The 13,829-nt window shown below is 37.6% G+C and overlaps 1 protein-coding gene across 1 annotated transcript in view; it reads right to left on the bottom strand.

Annotated features, from left to right (window-relative positions):
* LOC135211489 (uncharacterized) overlaps positions 1-11,193 on the bottom strand; it is a 995,645-nt gene extending 984,452 nt beyond the window's left edge. Inside the window, 1 exon segment of the mRNA XM_064244795.1 lies at positions 10,627-11,193. Coding sequence (XP_064100865.1) covers positions 10,627-10,729 — 103 coding nt within the window. The 5' untranslated portion in view covers positions 10,730-11,193.
* Positions 11,194-13,829: the final 2,636 nt, after the last annotated feature.

The raw sequence follows: 13,829 nt of genomic DNA, 5'->3' as shown, positions 1-13,829 counted from the left end.
CTTCCAGTAAATGAGAAATGACATCTGTAAATTGGACACAACCGGCCACTGACATCTGTAAATTAGACATAACCAGCCATTGACATCCGTAAACTGGAAACAACTGGCCATTGACATCTGTAAACTGGACACAATCAGCCAATGACATCTGTAAATTGGACACAACCGGCCATTTACATCTGCAAACTAGACATAACCAGCCAATGACATCTGTAAATTGGACACAACCTGGCATTAACATCTGCAAACTAGACATAACCGGCCATTCACATCTGTAAATCGGACACAACCGGCCATTGACATCTTTAAATTGGACACAACCAGCTACTGACATCTGTAAACTGGACACAACCGGCCACTGACATCTGTAAACTTGACATAACCAGCCATTGACATCTGTAAATTGGACACAACCGGATACCAACACCAGTAAACTGGACACCACCCGCCATTGACAAATGTAAATTGGACACAACCGGCCAGTGACATCTGTAGATCTGAAAATTTAATGAGAAATAGAACATCAAATTTAGGCCAAAGGCCAAGCGCTGGGACCTATGACGTCATTCAGGGCTGAAAGGGAAATTGAGAGCAAAAAGGTTGCAAAGGTGCAGTTGCACTTAGAAACAATTGTTACGAGAGGGTTAAAGTAAAATGGAAGAAAGGAAATATGCACGGAGGTAGAGTAAAAGAAACGAGAGTGGCTGAAGCTTAGCGTCGAAAAGAAACACGAAAAACCTTAAGCAATGCCTAAAGTGCACCGCACCAGGTGCACTGAAGGCACTAACCCCTCACGGGGCTCCGTAAATTTGTTGAGAAAAATATCTATTTACGGAACATTTTTCGGTGCCACTTGAGCTTAACACTAACCATGAAAACCTGGTCTCCAACACAACCCAAAATCACGAAAACATAAATTATAATTTCAGATGAAAAGAGCAGAAATCTATTATGCAAATTCGAACCCAATTAGTTTCCTTTCCATAGAAAAATGAAAACCGACAATCAGACTCAATGAAGTCGGCCCTAAACCCCAAAACAACGGACCCACTGTTATATTGGCCGCTTTAGATGTATACGCCCACTCACATTTTTTCTTTTTAATTACCGGTTCGAAATGCGTGACCGATAAACACACGCGAGCGCAATTTCTGAATTCCTGGAATAACATATTACAGCTGTCTCGCAATACGGACTAATAAATAAAGGCTTACCGTTATTTGATCGTGAACGTTGTTAAATGCTAACCGTTACTTGATCGTAAATGTTGTGTGTATGTGTATATATTATATATATATATATATATATATATATATATATATATATATGCGTGTGTGTGTGTATGTACATACATATATATATATATATATATATATATATATATATATATATATATATATATATATATATATATTTGTTTGTTTGTATGGTGTTTTTACGTTGGATGGAACCAGTGGTTATTTAGCAACGGGACCAACAGCTTTACGTGACTTCCGAAGCAAGTCGAGAGTGAACTTCTATCACCAGACATACACATCTCTAACCCCTCAGTGGAATGCCCGAGAATCGAACTCGCGGCCATCAAGGTGCAGGTCAAGACCATACCGATCACGCCACTGAGGCGCTTCTTAATTAATTAAGTATCTTAGTTTTACCAGACCACTGAGCTGATTAACAGCTCTCCTAGGGCTGGCCGGAAGGCTTGTATATTTTTACGTGGCTAAGAACCAATTGGTCACCTAGCAACGGGACCTACAGCTTATTGTGGGATCCGAACCACATTATATGGAGAAATGAATTTCTATCATCATAAATAAATTCCTCAGAGTCCGCGTTGGCCGAGCCGAGAATCGAACCTCGGACCACCGTCTATCTATATATATGCCTTAAGCAGGAATAAAACAAGACACACTAATAAGTACAACTAAAACCTGCTTCTATTTAAAGCAAATGAAAAAGTCTGAATGGGGAATTTTTCCGTCAAATAAACCTTGAATAGAAAGATAAGGGAACAACGGCAGCCGCTCAGCTGGCAGCATCTGATAAGCACCAGTAATCAGAAAAGATTGAAGTCCCTTTTTGAGCCGGGGAGTAATTACAACGCAATTCATTAAAAAGGGTCCCAATGAGAGAACCTGTGCAGGATGATTAGCGCCGCTGATGAAGCTGACGATCGCTCAATGGCCGGGGACAGCAAATAAACAGGTAGTACTCCAACAAAGAAGTTCCTTGTTTGTTTGTATGGTGCTTTTACGTTGCATGGAACCAGTGGTTATTCAGCAACGGGACCAACGGCTTTATTGACTTCCGAACCACGTTGAGAGTGAACTTCTATCACCAGAAATAATACATCTCTCACTCCTCAATGGAATGGCCGAGAATCGAACCCGCGACCACCGAGGTGGAACGCAAATACCATACCAACCACGCCGCTGAGGCGCTAACAAAGAAGTTCCTGGATTCGTTAACATTCTAATTTGTCTGTCATTCAGTCCGTCTGTCTACCTCATTTCATTTGCAGCGATGCTCTTGGTTATGAAGCATCGATTAGCATCTGCAGGGTGAAGTTGAAATTTCGACATGCATTACTGCAAATTTTTTTAAACATAAATAAACTTTAGTTGCAACGGATAATCCAGGATATTAGAAAGTTTCTGCTATCTGCAACATGAGCGTGGAGGGATTTTTAAACTATCATTTCTATCTTTTCATTTTAATTAAAATTGAATAATTTCATGATCCTAGTAAATATGGCTGAGTACAAGGAAAATACCATCCCATTAGATTATTTCGCTTACATACATACACATAACACATATATATACATACATATATATGTTTCTACATCGAACTACAAATGTCCTTTATATCTAATTAGCTCTTGCGGTGGCTGTGTGGTCTAAGGCTTCACTGTGCGTCCTCAATTTGTTGGTTCGATAGTTCACGCCCATGAGCCCACGAATATCTTATAGACTAAACAATTCCCCTTCGGTTAACATAAATGAAAATATATTAATTCCGGGATAGAGCGAATTAGATATTAAAGGACATTTGTAGCTCGCTGTATGTACTATATGAATCACGGCAATGTGAAATGATATATATATATATATATATATATATATATATATATATATATATATATATATATATATAATTGAAGATGTTGATGGTTCGGCCGTCGGCCGGCAATTCTATTATCGTCTAGAAAATTTCCCTACGGTTAAACATATATATAATATATAATATATATATATATATATATATATATATATATATATATATATATATATATATATATATATATAATATACATGTTTGTGTGTCTTTCTTCAAACAGGGTAGTTCCCGAAAAAGACGAACGTACCATCACTGACTGATCCACCTCTTGCAGGAAGACTCATATTATAACGATGAAGCTTTGTCCACCCTCCACTCTAATCATACCTGGTATATACAAAGTCTACCTCACAACATTCACATTCATGAGTGAAAGTCTTTTTCTAGTAGCGTCTTATCTAAGAAAAGTTAATTATTAAACTAACAATGGGCAAACTCATATCACGATTACTTGGTTTTTCAAGTAGCAAACTGTTGCGTTATAAATTTCCTGGTATATAAGTAGTTGAAAGTGAACTTTAAGGATAGCTACCTATGGTTTCACTCCCTGAATTAAAGTGGCACAGGCATTATTATCATTATTATTTCAGTAATGAAACCTACCCACATGGAACAAGCACACCAAAGGGGCCATCGACTTGAAATTCTAGCTTCCAAAGACTGTTGGTTTCAACCTCCCAACGTAGACCCCACACTGCAGCAGTGCAGCAGTGATCTTTCATCGCCCTGGGGAAGACGCGAACCCGCGACATCTGAGTGGTATTCAACGACACTAACCACTATAAAGCGGACCAGTTAATATCAATAGCATCACAGTCATTCAGACTCCTGCACATTCCCTAAAAAATGAAAAAAAAATAAAAAATAAATAACTACAAAACTGTTACATAGTCCCTTTTAGAGATTTGTTTAAGCATGGTCTTTAATTGAACACATCTCAAATATCTACCTATCTACCTTTCTAAGAATGAGGCAAAAAAATTCTTGACTTAATATTGATTCAAATATCATCGAATGCGAAACTATAACATGCTTTCACTATAGCGATATGTAAGCACCATTGAAATTCCTTTTACCCAGACTGAAAACTGACTGAGGAATTCAAAAGCAAAAAGGTAAAACTTATAAAGGATCGATCGAGAACAGGCAAAAAAGAATAGAAAAATATGCATCAGCATATCGAGAATAATATAGAATACTTCCTCCAAACAGTTTAAAATGCTCAACATTCCCAATTAAGAAAGCTATTAGCAATAAGCCTCAAATATGAGCCATAACAAAAGCAAAATCCTAAGTGGAAAATACTCAATTATATTCTGAGCCAAGTTCAAAAAGATAAAAAAAATATGTGGAAAATAGATCAAATGAATATTAATGAAACAATATCCACGCACAGAAATGAGAATATTTCCCCTCCTGTGTTCTTTCTATAGCACGCAATTTCACTAAACGGGAAAATCCCCGGAGGAAACTCGGAAAAGAACTCCGAAAAAGTCTACGCAGCCTCAACGCCAATTACTGTGCATATGCGTAGTTTTCATCATGTTAAATGGATCCCCATGGCAAGACCACCACAAGCTTTACCACTGTTGTGGGTCACAGCTGAGAGAGAGAGAGAGAGAGAGAGAGAGAGAGAGAGAGAGAGAGAGAGAGAGAGAGATAATTGACGTAATTAGTTGAAAGCAAAATGTATTCCATCAATAACAGAAACCAAGAAACACTTCACCAAGAAATTAACTGGGGTATATTTTTAATTAATCCATTTTTCACACCCGGCTGGTCATACTCTACTATCATACCACTGCATAATATCATATACACCTCTTGACACTTATCGCTCTATATAACTACAAAATGATTAATATACATTTTTTATACTTTCTAGGCATACAAAAAATAAATCAATCATTTTTGTTGGTTTGTAACATCTACCCATAATTAGTTTCGGAAGTCAACAGTTTCATTGACATCAGTCCTTTCATCATTGTGAGTTCCGTTTACCAGGGTAAATTTAACCTTAGTGCTTACAATTGACCATCTCTTCTATATATTATATACTCAACTTGGGATTTCTCACCGCGATTCTGTTCTCCAAGTTTCCTATCAAGTTCCCCTTTCAAAGAGAATTGACCATCTCTTTTATACTGCTCAATTTGGGAATTCCCCCCACGATTCTGTTCTCCAGGTTTTTTTTTTTTTTTTATTAAGTTCCCCTTTCAAAGGCTTGACCATCTCTTCTATTCTACTCAACTTGGGAATTCTCACCGCGATTCTGTTCTCCTAGTTTCCTATCAAGTTCCCCTTTCAGAGACTTTTTCAGAGTTTCCTTCTGGCTAGATCCACGCCGTATTTATATTATCAACCTACCTTTTCTTTTCCTATAACGTAGAAGTCCGTGTGAAATGACCTTGATAGCCTATATGATGGTATCAGCGGCAAAAGGCAACTAAAGTAATGTTTTACTTGTTTAACCATATCCAATGTTTATATATTGTCTTTTATTTATCAGACTTTCTCCAGTACCTTCTGATCCATATGGAATTAGTATGAACATTGTACCATCTTCTATAATTTTAAACTTTCAACACTACTACTGAATAACTTAATCCTACTTATGGTTAAAGTCCATTTTAAAAATGAGCCATTTATACACTGCCATGGAAAGATCAGCAAACATCTCCAATCTCCGCCACTTTATTGACTTTGCAATAATAACAATATTACCATGTGCAAAGACGAATACATAAGATTATACAAACACCCAATTATATTTAGCCCGAAGTGTACAATAAAATAAAAAATACAAATACTAGGAATCCCTGACAAAATATGCCTAAAAGCAGGCATCCTCTAGAAACGGACATGGCGCAACCGAGGGATTAGATGATGATCCCAAGACCATTTAAACGTCAGAAGAAATATCACTGTACTGAGAGAAATGGAAAACCTCAGCGCATCTTGCTAAGGAAGACTCTCCACCGGAACTACAGAGGAGTTGCCCACTCCCGCGAGCCGTCAGTAGGCCTAATAGCAGTCAACCCTACATCAAAATTCTACCACCTCGCGCTGTATCAAAAAGGCCCACTCAGCGTTAATTTCCTCCCAATTAATTGACTTGTCTCTAAAAAGGGGTTCTGCGTCAAGCGGGATACGAGATAGGGAGGTCGGTTGGAGGATATGGTGGGTGAGTTTTGTATATAAATCAACTAGTTTCGTTATTTTAAGGCCAATACCTTATAAACTTGTTTTCCATGTATTGCGTAGAATATCAAGCCCCCTTGAGACTAAATCTTTTCACTTATGATTTCTGAAACATCATAACAAGAGGGTAGGACAGGAAATTATAGATAGCAGTAATATGAAACGCATGCGTTTCATATCACTCTATAAATATGAGGTCTCTCAAATCGCCCTATTGCAAAAACCATGTACTACATAACGGAGTAACAGACATCCGGCGACTTGAAATGCAAATATAAACGGAGGCACAGTAAAAGGAAAGAAACTTGGTTGCAGCTAGGGGCCTAACGGACGCTGCAAAGAGCCTTAGATTTAATTATTGCCATGTGATGTACTGACGGCAATAAACCCTTACGGCGACATTAGTTGACAGCGCTCAGAAAACATGCAAATGAGGTGGGTTGAAACCACCTTCAAGATTCACTGTACCAAGACCCTTAGCCTCAAACTAAATGTTGTGGAATATGGATGTTGTAAGTCTGCGCACTTCCTCAGGGCTTTTAATCCGACCCGTGTTAATCCCTGCATTCCTCCATTAAGGGTACTTAAATCCTGTTGTCTTATCCCAACAAACCCATAAAACCACCGTTATTTTTTCTTTACTAAACCGGTCTCCTACCGCAGTGAATGGAATGGAATATAGAGCTTAGGCCAAAGGCCAAGCACTGGGGCCTATGTGGTCATTCAGCGCTGGAAACGAAATTGACAGTAGGTACGGTTGAAAGGAGCATACACATGCAATCACCTGTCAGACGGTCGGCAGAACTTTAGGTAGTGCCATCAGTTCATCAACTCTGGTGAGTGGACTGACTCCGCTCACAAACTGTCGTCTACACGAAGCTTTAAGGCCAGATTCGATGAACTGACAGGTGAACCTGATCAAGGATACCCGGCCTGAAATAATTGTCAAGAGAGGAGGATGGATAAAAATATGAATGGAGGTACAGTGACAGGGACGCTGCGAAGAATCTTTAGTAATGCCTACAATGCACCCCGTGATGTACACTGACGGCACTAACACCCTACGGGGTATATCGCAGTGAGTTTTGCAGCCTAACATTAGATTTGCTCCCTGTATCCTTTTTTTTTATTATTATTATTATTATTATTATTACACTAAATTTTGCTTATTTTAATCCAATCTCTTCTGGGAAGTTACGGACAGACCCCTTACAGCAAGATTTACAGACTTCTTTCACTTCATGTATATACGTTCTTTTCCAACAATCATTTTTTAAAAGGTTTGCGGAAGGCTGCCCTTTTCATCTTAGGATACGGCAGTTTCAAATTCATCTTGTCTTTTTCTCTTTTCCATACCTTAACGGCAATATATTGCAGCCTTGCTTACCGTATTTGCTTCAATTGTATGTTACACTACATAATAAAATCTGTTCTTCGTAGTTGAATTTTCTTTGCATCCATTTAAAAAAAAAATAGTGCAATAAATTACTTCTCGAACATGAGCAGCCAATTATTTCGTGGGGTAGTGGTCAAAGTTGGAAAGAGGGGAAGGGGGGGGGGGGGATACAGTATAATGTTGTTGCGATACGTGCATTCAAGTGAGAGTTAATTCTCTACATTGGGGAAAATCTCATTTTTCATGACATATTGGTTTGACTTTCGTGGTGAAAATGTGTATAGTACTGCCCATGACACTTTACTCCTAATACTACAATGATTCTTGAAAATAATTTATATATATATATATATATATATATATATATATATATATATATATATATGTATATATCATATATATATACTATAATATATAATATATATATATATATATAAAATCCCTTACTAAACAGTATTAGCGCATATCAAAAAATCATTTATTTACTTACGCGGTAACTAATGTTTTGATGATGTAAACTAGCTGTGTACAGTAATAAATGACCTTACAATTCATCAATCTCAATAAAACTGGTGAGCCTTTTCGGAAAAATCCTTTATACCCCTTTCGGTAAAAGAAGCGTTAACGATATTGTGCAAAAATTCAAAGGTTTTTATGAAAAAAAGTCTGCTCTCTCTCTCTCTCTCTTTTACCTTTTCATCCTCTATCTCGCTTTTCTTGTACCATTTCTTTCTCTAAGCTCCCACTCTTTTCTCTAAGCTCCCACTCTTTCTTTTTCGTTTCTTTTTCATTCTATGTCTAAAGCATTCAGTCTACCATCTCGATGGATGAATCTTACACGAGTATTGGCGCCCTCCTAGAAGCTAGGCCTAAACTTCCGAATTCGATCGAGGTCAAACTTATTTAGTTAGCGTGTGATAAGTACAAACCACAGCATCCATTGTGTATGTATTTATTTTCCGTCTTATGAATTTGTTTATACTAAAGTAACAAAGAAATATATTACAGGTTGACGGAATTACTATTTTAGCAAATCTGCCTTAAAGCTTATATATCCAGTAAATCTGTTTGTAAAGAAAATGCACAAGAAAAAATCTTTCCATATTAAAACTAAAGAAATATGGGGATATGCACATTTAAATTCAAAATTTGTTGAATTGTGTCCGAACTGTTACAGAATTATAAGCATAGGCCTAACAAGTTAAATGCGAATCTCTACGGAGAGACTCATTATTTACATGCTTTCATTTTCATAAACATGAATAGGCACAAAATAATGATAGAGTAACTAAAAATAAAAGTACCGATCTGAAACAATTTTAGTCAGTGCCTAATTATTTTACTGCACAAAATGCTGATTAAGAATAGGCAAGAACGTTATAATGACCAGAATCTAAGACTAATAAGCACTGCAAATACTTAAAAGTACCAACACAAACATTTATAATACGGATGAATGTTTTTACACTTTGAAGTCTTGGCAAAATGACCAAACCCTCAGTATATTATTTTACAATAAAACAACATTCCTTGGCATTACCTGCAAAAATAAATTATTCTGCCTTGTGTATGCTTAAAAAAACATCAAAATTCACGTATAAAAAAAAAAAAAAAAAAAAAACGTTTCCTTTTAGAAGAACCAGTTTTTACAGGTTAATTTTAATCTTCCAAGATCTATTGCACCAATGACCTCGTAACATCACTTAACATACATTCATTTGTCTGACTCATATGAAACGCATTGCAAGCTTAATTCTTAAAAAGCAATATCAATCACCAACTGCCCTTTGTTAATGAACATTGTAATGCGCCAACTTGCAACGATTATGTACAACGTACGAAATAGACAAAAAGACCAATAATATAACGATTGACACTACAACTTTTAACAGTTTAAAATGCATGGCACGACAATCTTTAAACATTTAGTTTATACAACACAGGAACGTGTGTAATTCGCCCCGTTTCATATTGCGACCACGTTGAAGGGGCTCCTATTCCCTTAGAAAATTTCTTTCTCCCACGCTTGACGGTTTCCAGCTCTTGCCCTTTAAACCACGCAATGTGACACGTGCGCTCAAGACAGGACTTAGCTCTAGGGTTTCAGGCGAATGATAAAACTTTGGAAATACATTTAAAACTGTAATATATTAAGGTTTATATACCAAACGTTATATCTATACTTGTTCCTATATCATAAACTGTCAACACTATTATACAATGTAAAGGTTTTCTACACGCGTTCCAGCGTTAACTTCGCTTACATCAGCTAAAGCCTACCGCGAAAAAGGAATTTCCATTTCATATATAAATTTTCGTCTGTCCTTAGATTTTAAAATCTCTCTTTACACCATTGGTTGCATATGTGGATGTACACAACTACGGGGTGATACACCAACACATACAGGGGGTGATACACCGAAGTAAGAGTTGGTATTTAATAAGTTTAGGTCTATGTCTGGACACTGTTTACACCAGAAATAGGTAGTTATTTTGCACGCATGAAAATGTTATATACACCAAATATTTACGCTAAACAAATAACGAGCGACTGCTTAAATACTGTAAACAATGATGCTTTACAAAGAAGATTGTAAACGAGGTATGTAGTTTTAAAGAAACGCAACATAAAAAAAATTGAATAACCCGAGACCTGAAAGCACCAACCCAACGAGATTAGGGCTCATTATAATTTAAACGAGAAAGCACATATACGTCTACAACAATAATAATAATAATAATAATAATAATAAACTGAATTCGACATTCAAAACCCACCATAAAATCGATCCGGAACCAGGAAAAGTTTACAAAGTTCCCGGGATGAAGACAACGAGGGAGGGAATACGAGGGGAAAGGGAGTGGAAGGGGGGGGGGGAGGGAGAGTGGGTGGTGTGTCTTATACTTACCCGCAACAAGTAGCACAACTGTCAGGACCACGAGGATTTTGAAGACGGTCCTCCACGCCATGTTGTCCATAATGATGTTCTTCACGTGACTTATTCCTGGCATTTTCTGTGCAGTAGTTTTGTTCCCAAAGGACAACAGACGAGGACCAATTGGAGTGAAGTGCTCCGGTCTGCCTTTTCGCCCCCCTCGGCGAGGGACGCTCAACACCTTCCTACGTCAGTATGCTGTACCGTAGGTAGGATCGTGAGTGAGAGCAATCCCTTCAAATCAGGGATAAGAAAGTTTCCAGAAACTTGCTTGGTCGCGTCAGCCGGCGGCACGTCACCAATCCATTTTTAAAGTTTATTGTGCATTAGCGAAGGGGAAAAAAAGTCAAGTTTATCAGATAATAAATCTTCACCCGTAAGATAGCAATAAACACCGAAAACAGAGGAATTAATTCTAAAATTCGAACTCAATTCTAAGTAGGTCGGCCAAAAAAAAATCTAATCTCACCAAAGCGTTGTTCTCCCTCCTCGGGATGGAGAGAGAGCGAGCGAACGGAAGCGTCTGACCTCTCCCTCCAACAGCCGCACGCGAACTGGCGGGAAAGCTCGAGGGGAGGCGGTGCTTACTGATGGTCATGTGGAGGAGCGAGACCGGATTGGACGAAAAATTTCATAACTTTTCCCCTTTTCCGCCCGTCCCTTCATTTATTTCCGTAACGTCTCGAATGTGTGCGATTTTCTGCTGCACGAAATTCATCTCCTGATTTATTACCGTTCATATTTCATATCATAATTACCGAAAGTTTTGTATCCCCCGTGATGCATGATGTATGAGTCATCTTTCGTATGAACAATGATTACGCGGTGCTGATGTTTATCCCCGGTGTTTATCATCATTCTCACGTGGACCTCCATATCTCCCCTACCTCTGTTGTACGATTCATTGTTTTAAAAGTAGCGACGCTTAACCTAGTCATTATAGCCCGGCGTCGAGCTTTACTCTAGACCGGCTAACTACCTAGTTAAGGCCTTCTCCAAACGAGGAATTATGTCGCTAAATGACTTTATAAATTATTCTGGAGGATTATGCAAACATCTGCATCTGACGCCAAACTTAAGGCTCCTTCTTGGTCCTAATTTATGTGAATGAATATTAGTTACGTTAAAAGCAGGTAGCAGGCTAAAAGGAACAAGAAGAAAGGAAGAACTCGAAGGAAAAGAGGTGGTAAGAGACCGGAGTCGATTCCAACAAGGCTGAGGGCTTCATTGTGTAAGATTCCGTGTGTGATTGTTAAACTCAATATTGTCATTAGTATTGAAATATCCAAACATAGGGGTTTAGCTCTGAAGAATACAGTTACTTCACTGAGTCTTAAGAGACCAAATATATATACTGTAGCTGATATTGATTTTGTTAATTCAAAATGAAACTAACACTTTCAAAGATCCAATTATAATACAAATTACATCCCTTTCACTTTCACTTTCAAAGATCCAATTATAATACAAATAAATTCCCTTTTGCTGATAATATGTAACAGTGAGATAAACAGAATATTTATTGAAATCAACTCGAGATAGAAGAAACCTTCGCATAGGTCTAAGTATATTACTGCTTCATTCTATCACTTCCGTTTTAGAGCACCTCTCTGAATAACAATAAAATTATAAGAGTTACAAAATGGTAATTTAGCTCATGGGTGAGAGAGAGAGAGAGAAGAGAGAGAGAGAGAGAGAAGAGGGAGAGAGGGAATAGCAGAGAGGGAGCTATATATATTTAAATCCAGTTGAAGGGAGAGAACTATAAATATAGCACGAATCAGGTTTAGAAATCAGTCTTGGTTTACTACATTTCAAATTGGAGGCAGATATACGTAGGCCTTTTCTGTGCCGTGCCTTGCTATTTAATCACTTGCCTTTCCGTTTTCGTCAACAGATTGAATGAGAGGATGATAATCATTTGGTATATATATATATATATATATATATATATATATATATATATATATATATATATATATAACCACCTACTTCTTCACCCTCCACAGACAATTTGCCTTTAAGTCACTTGTGAAAACTAAGTAGAGGCCTATTCACAATCTTACCTAGATTTTTCCCTTGTGTATTACACAGTTGGCTGAGCCACAACTAAAATTGATGAGAACATTTTAGACATAAAACACTGAAGTTCTTCGTTATTCAGCCATGGTGATTTCATTAAAGTGTTATAAATACTACTTAATCATTATATATATATACGAGGGGGGACCCAAAAGTAACCGAAATTGTGTCATAGAATTTTATTCAGTTATTGTTACATGTTTACAGTCTTATCGCCTTCAAAGTATTCTCCATTTGAAGCAATGCACTTATCCAGACATGTTTTCCACTGTTGAAAGCAATTCTGGAACTCTTGTGAAGTTATGACTTTTAATGACTCCGTCGTTTTCTTCTGAACCTCTTCAACGTCTGCAAAACGTTTCCCTTTGAGGGCTTTCTTCATTCGGGGGAACAAAAAGAAGTCACAGGGAGCAAGATCGGGTGAATAGGGAGGGTGGGTAAGTGGGGTCATGCCATTCTTGGTCAGAAACTGTCTCACACTCAAGGCAGTGTGGGCTGGTGCATTGTCGTGATGAAGCCACCACCCTCCACTTTGCCACAGGTCAGGGCGTTTCCGTCTCACGACAATGCTCCAGCGCACACTGCCTTGAGTGTGAGACAGTTTCTGACCAAGAATGGCATGACCCCACTTACCCACCCTCCCTATTCACCCGATCTTGCTCCCTGTGACTTCTTTTTGTTCCACCGAATGAAGAAAGCCCTCAAAGGGAAACGTTTTGCAGACATTGAAGAGGTTCAGAAGAAAACGACGGAGTCATTAAAAGTCATAACTTCACAAGAGTTCCAGAATTGCTTTCAACAGTGGAAAACACATCTGGATAAGTGCATTGCTTCAAATGGAAATTACTTTGAAGGTGATAAGACTGTAAACATGTAACAATAACTGAATAAAATTCTATGACACAATTTTGGTTACTTTTGGGTCCCCCCTCGTATATATATATATATATATATATAATATATATATATATATATATATATATATATATATATAACAACAGAATTCCATCTAATAAAAGGAGCCCATAAAAACACCAAAATGTAGAGAGAAAAGTACTATATTTCAGAGACTGCTGTCTCTCTCTTCATATACC

Source organism: Macrobrachium nipponense, chromosome 4, assembly GCF_015104395.2.
Source record: "Macrobrachium nipponense isolate FS-2020 chromosome 4, ASM1510439v2, whole genome shotgun sequence".
NCBI classification, from domain to species: Eukaryota; Metazoa; Arthropoda; class Malacostraca; order Decapoda; family Palaemonidae; genus Macrobrachium; species Macrobrachium nipponense.
The sequence above is the reverse complement of the archived record's forward strand: the minus strand, read 5'-3'. Positions and strand labels throughout refer to the sequence as shown.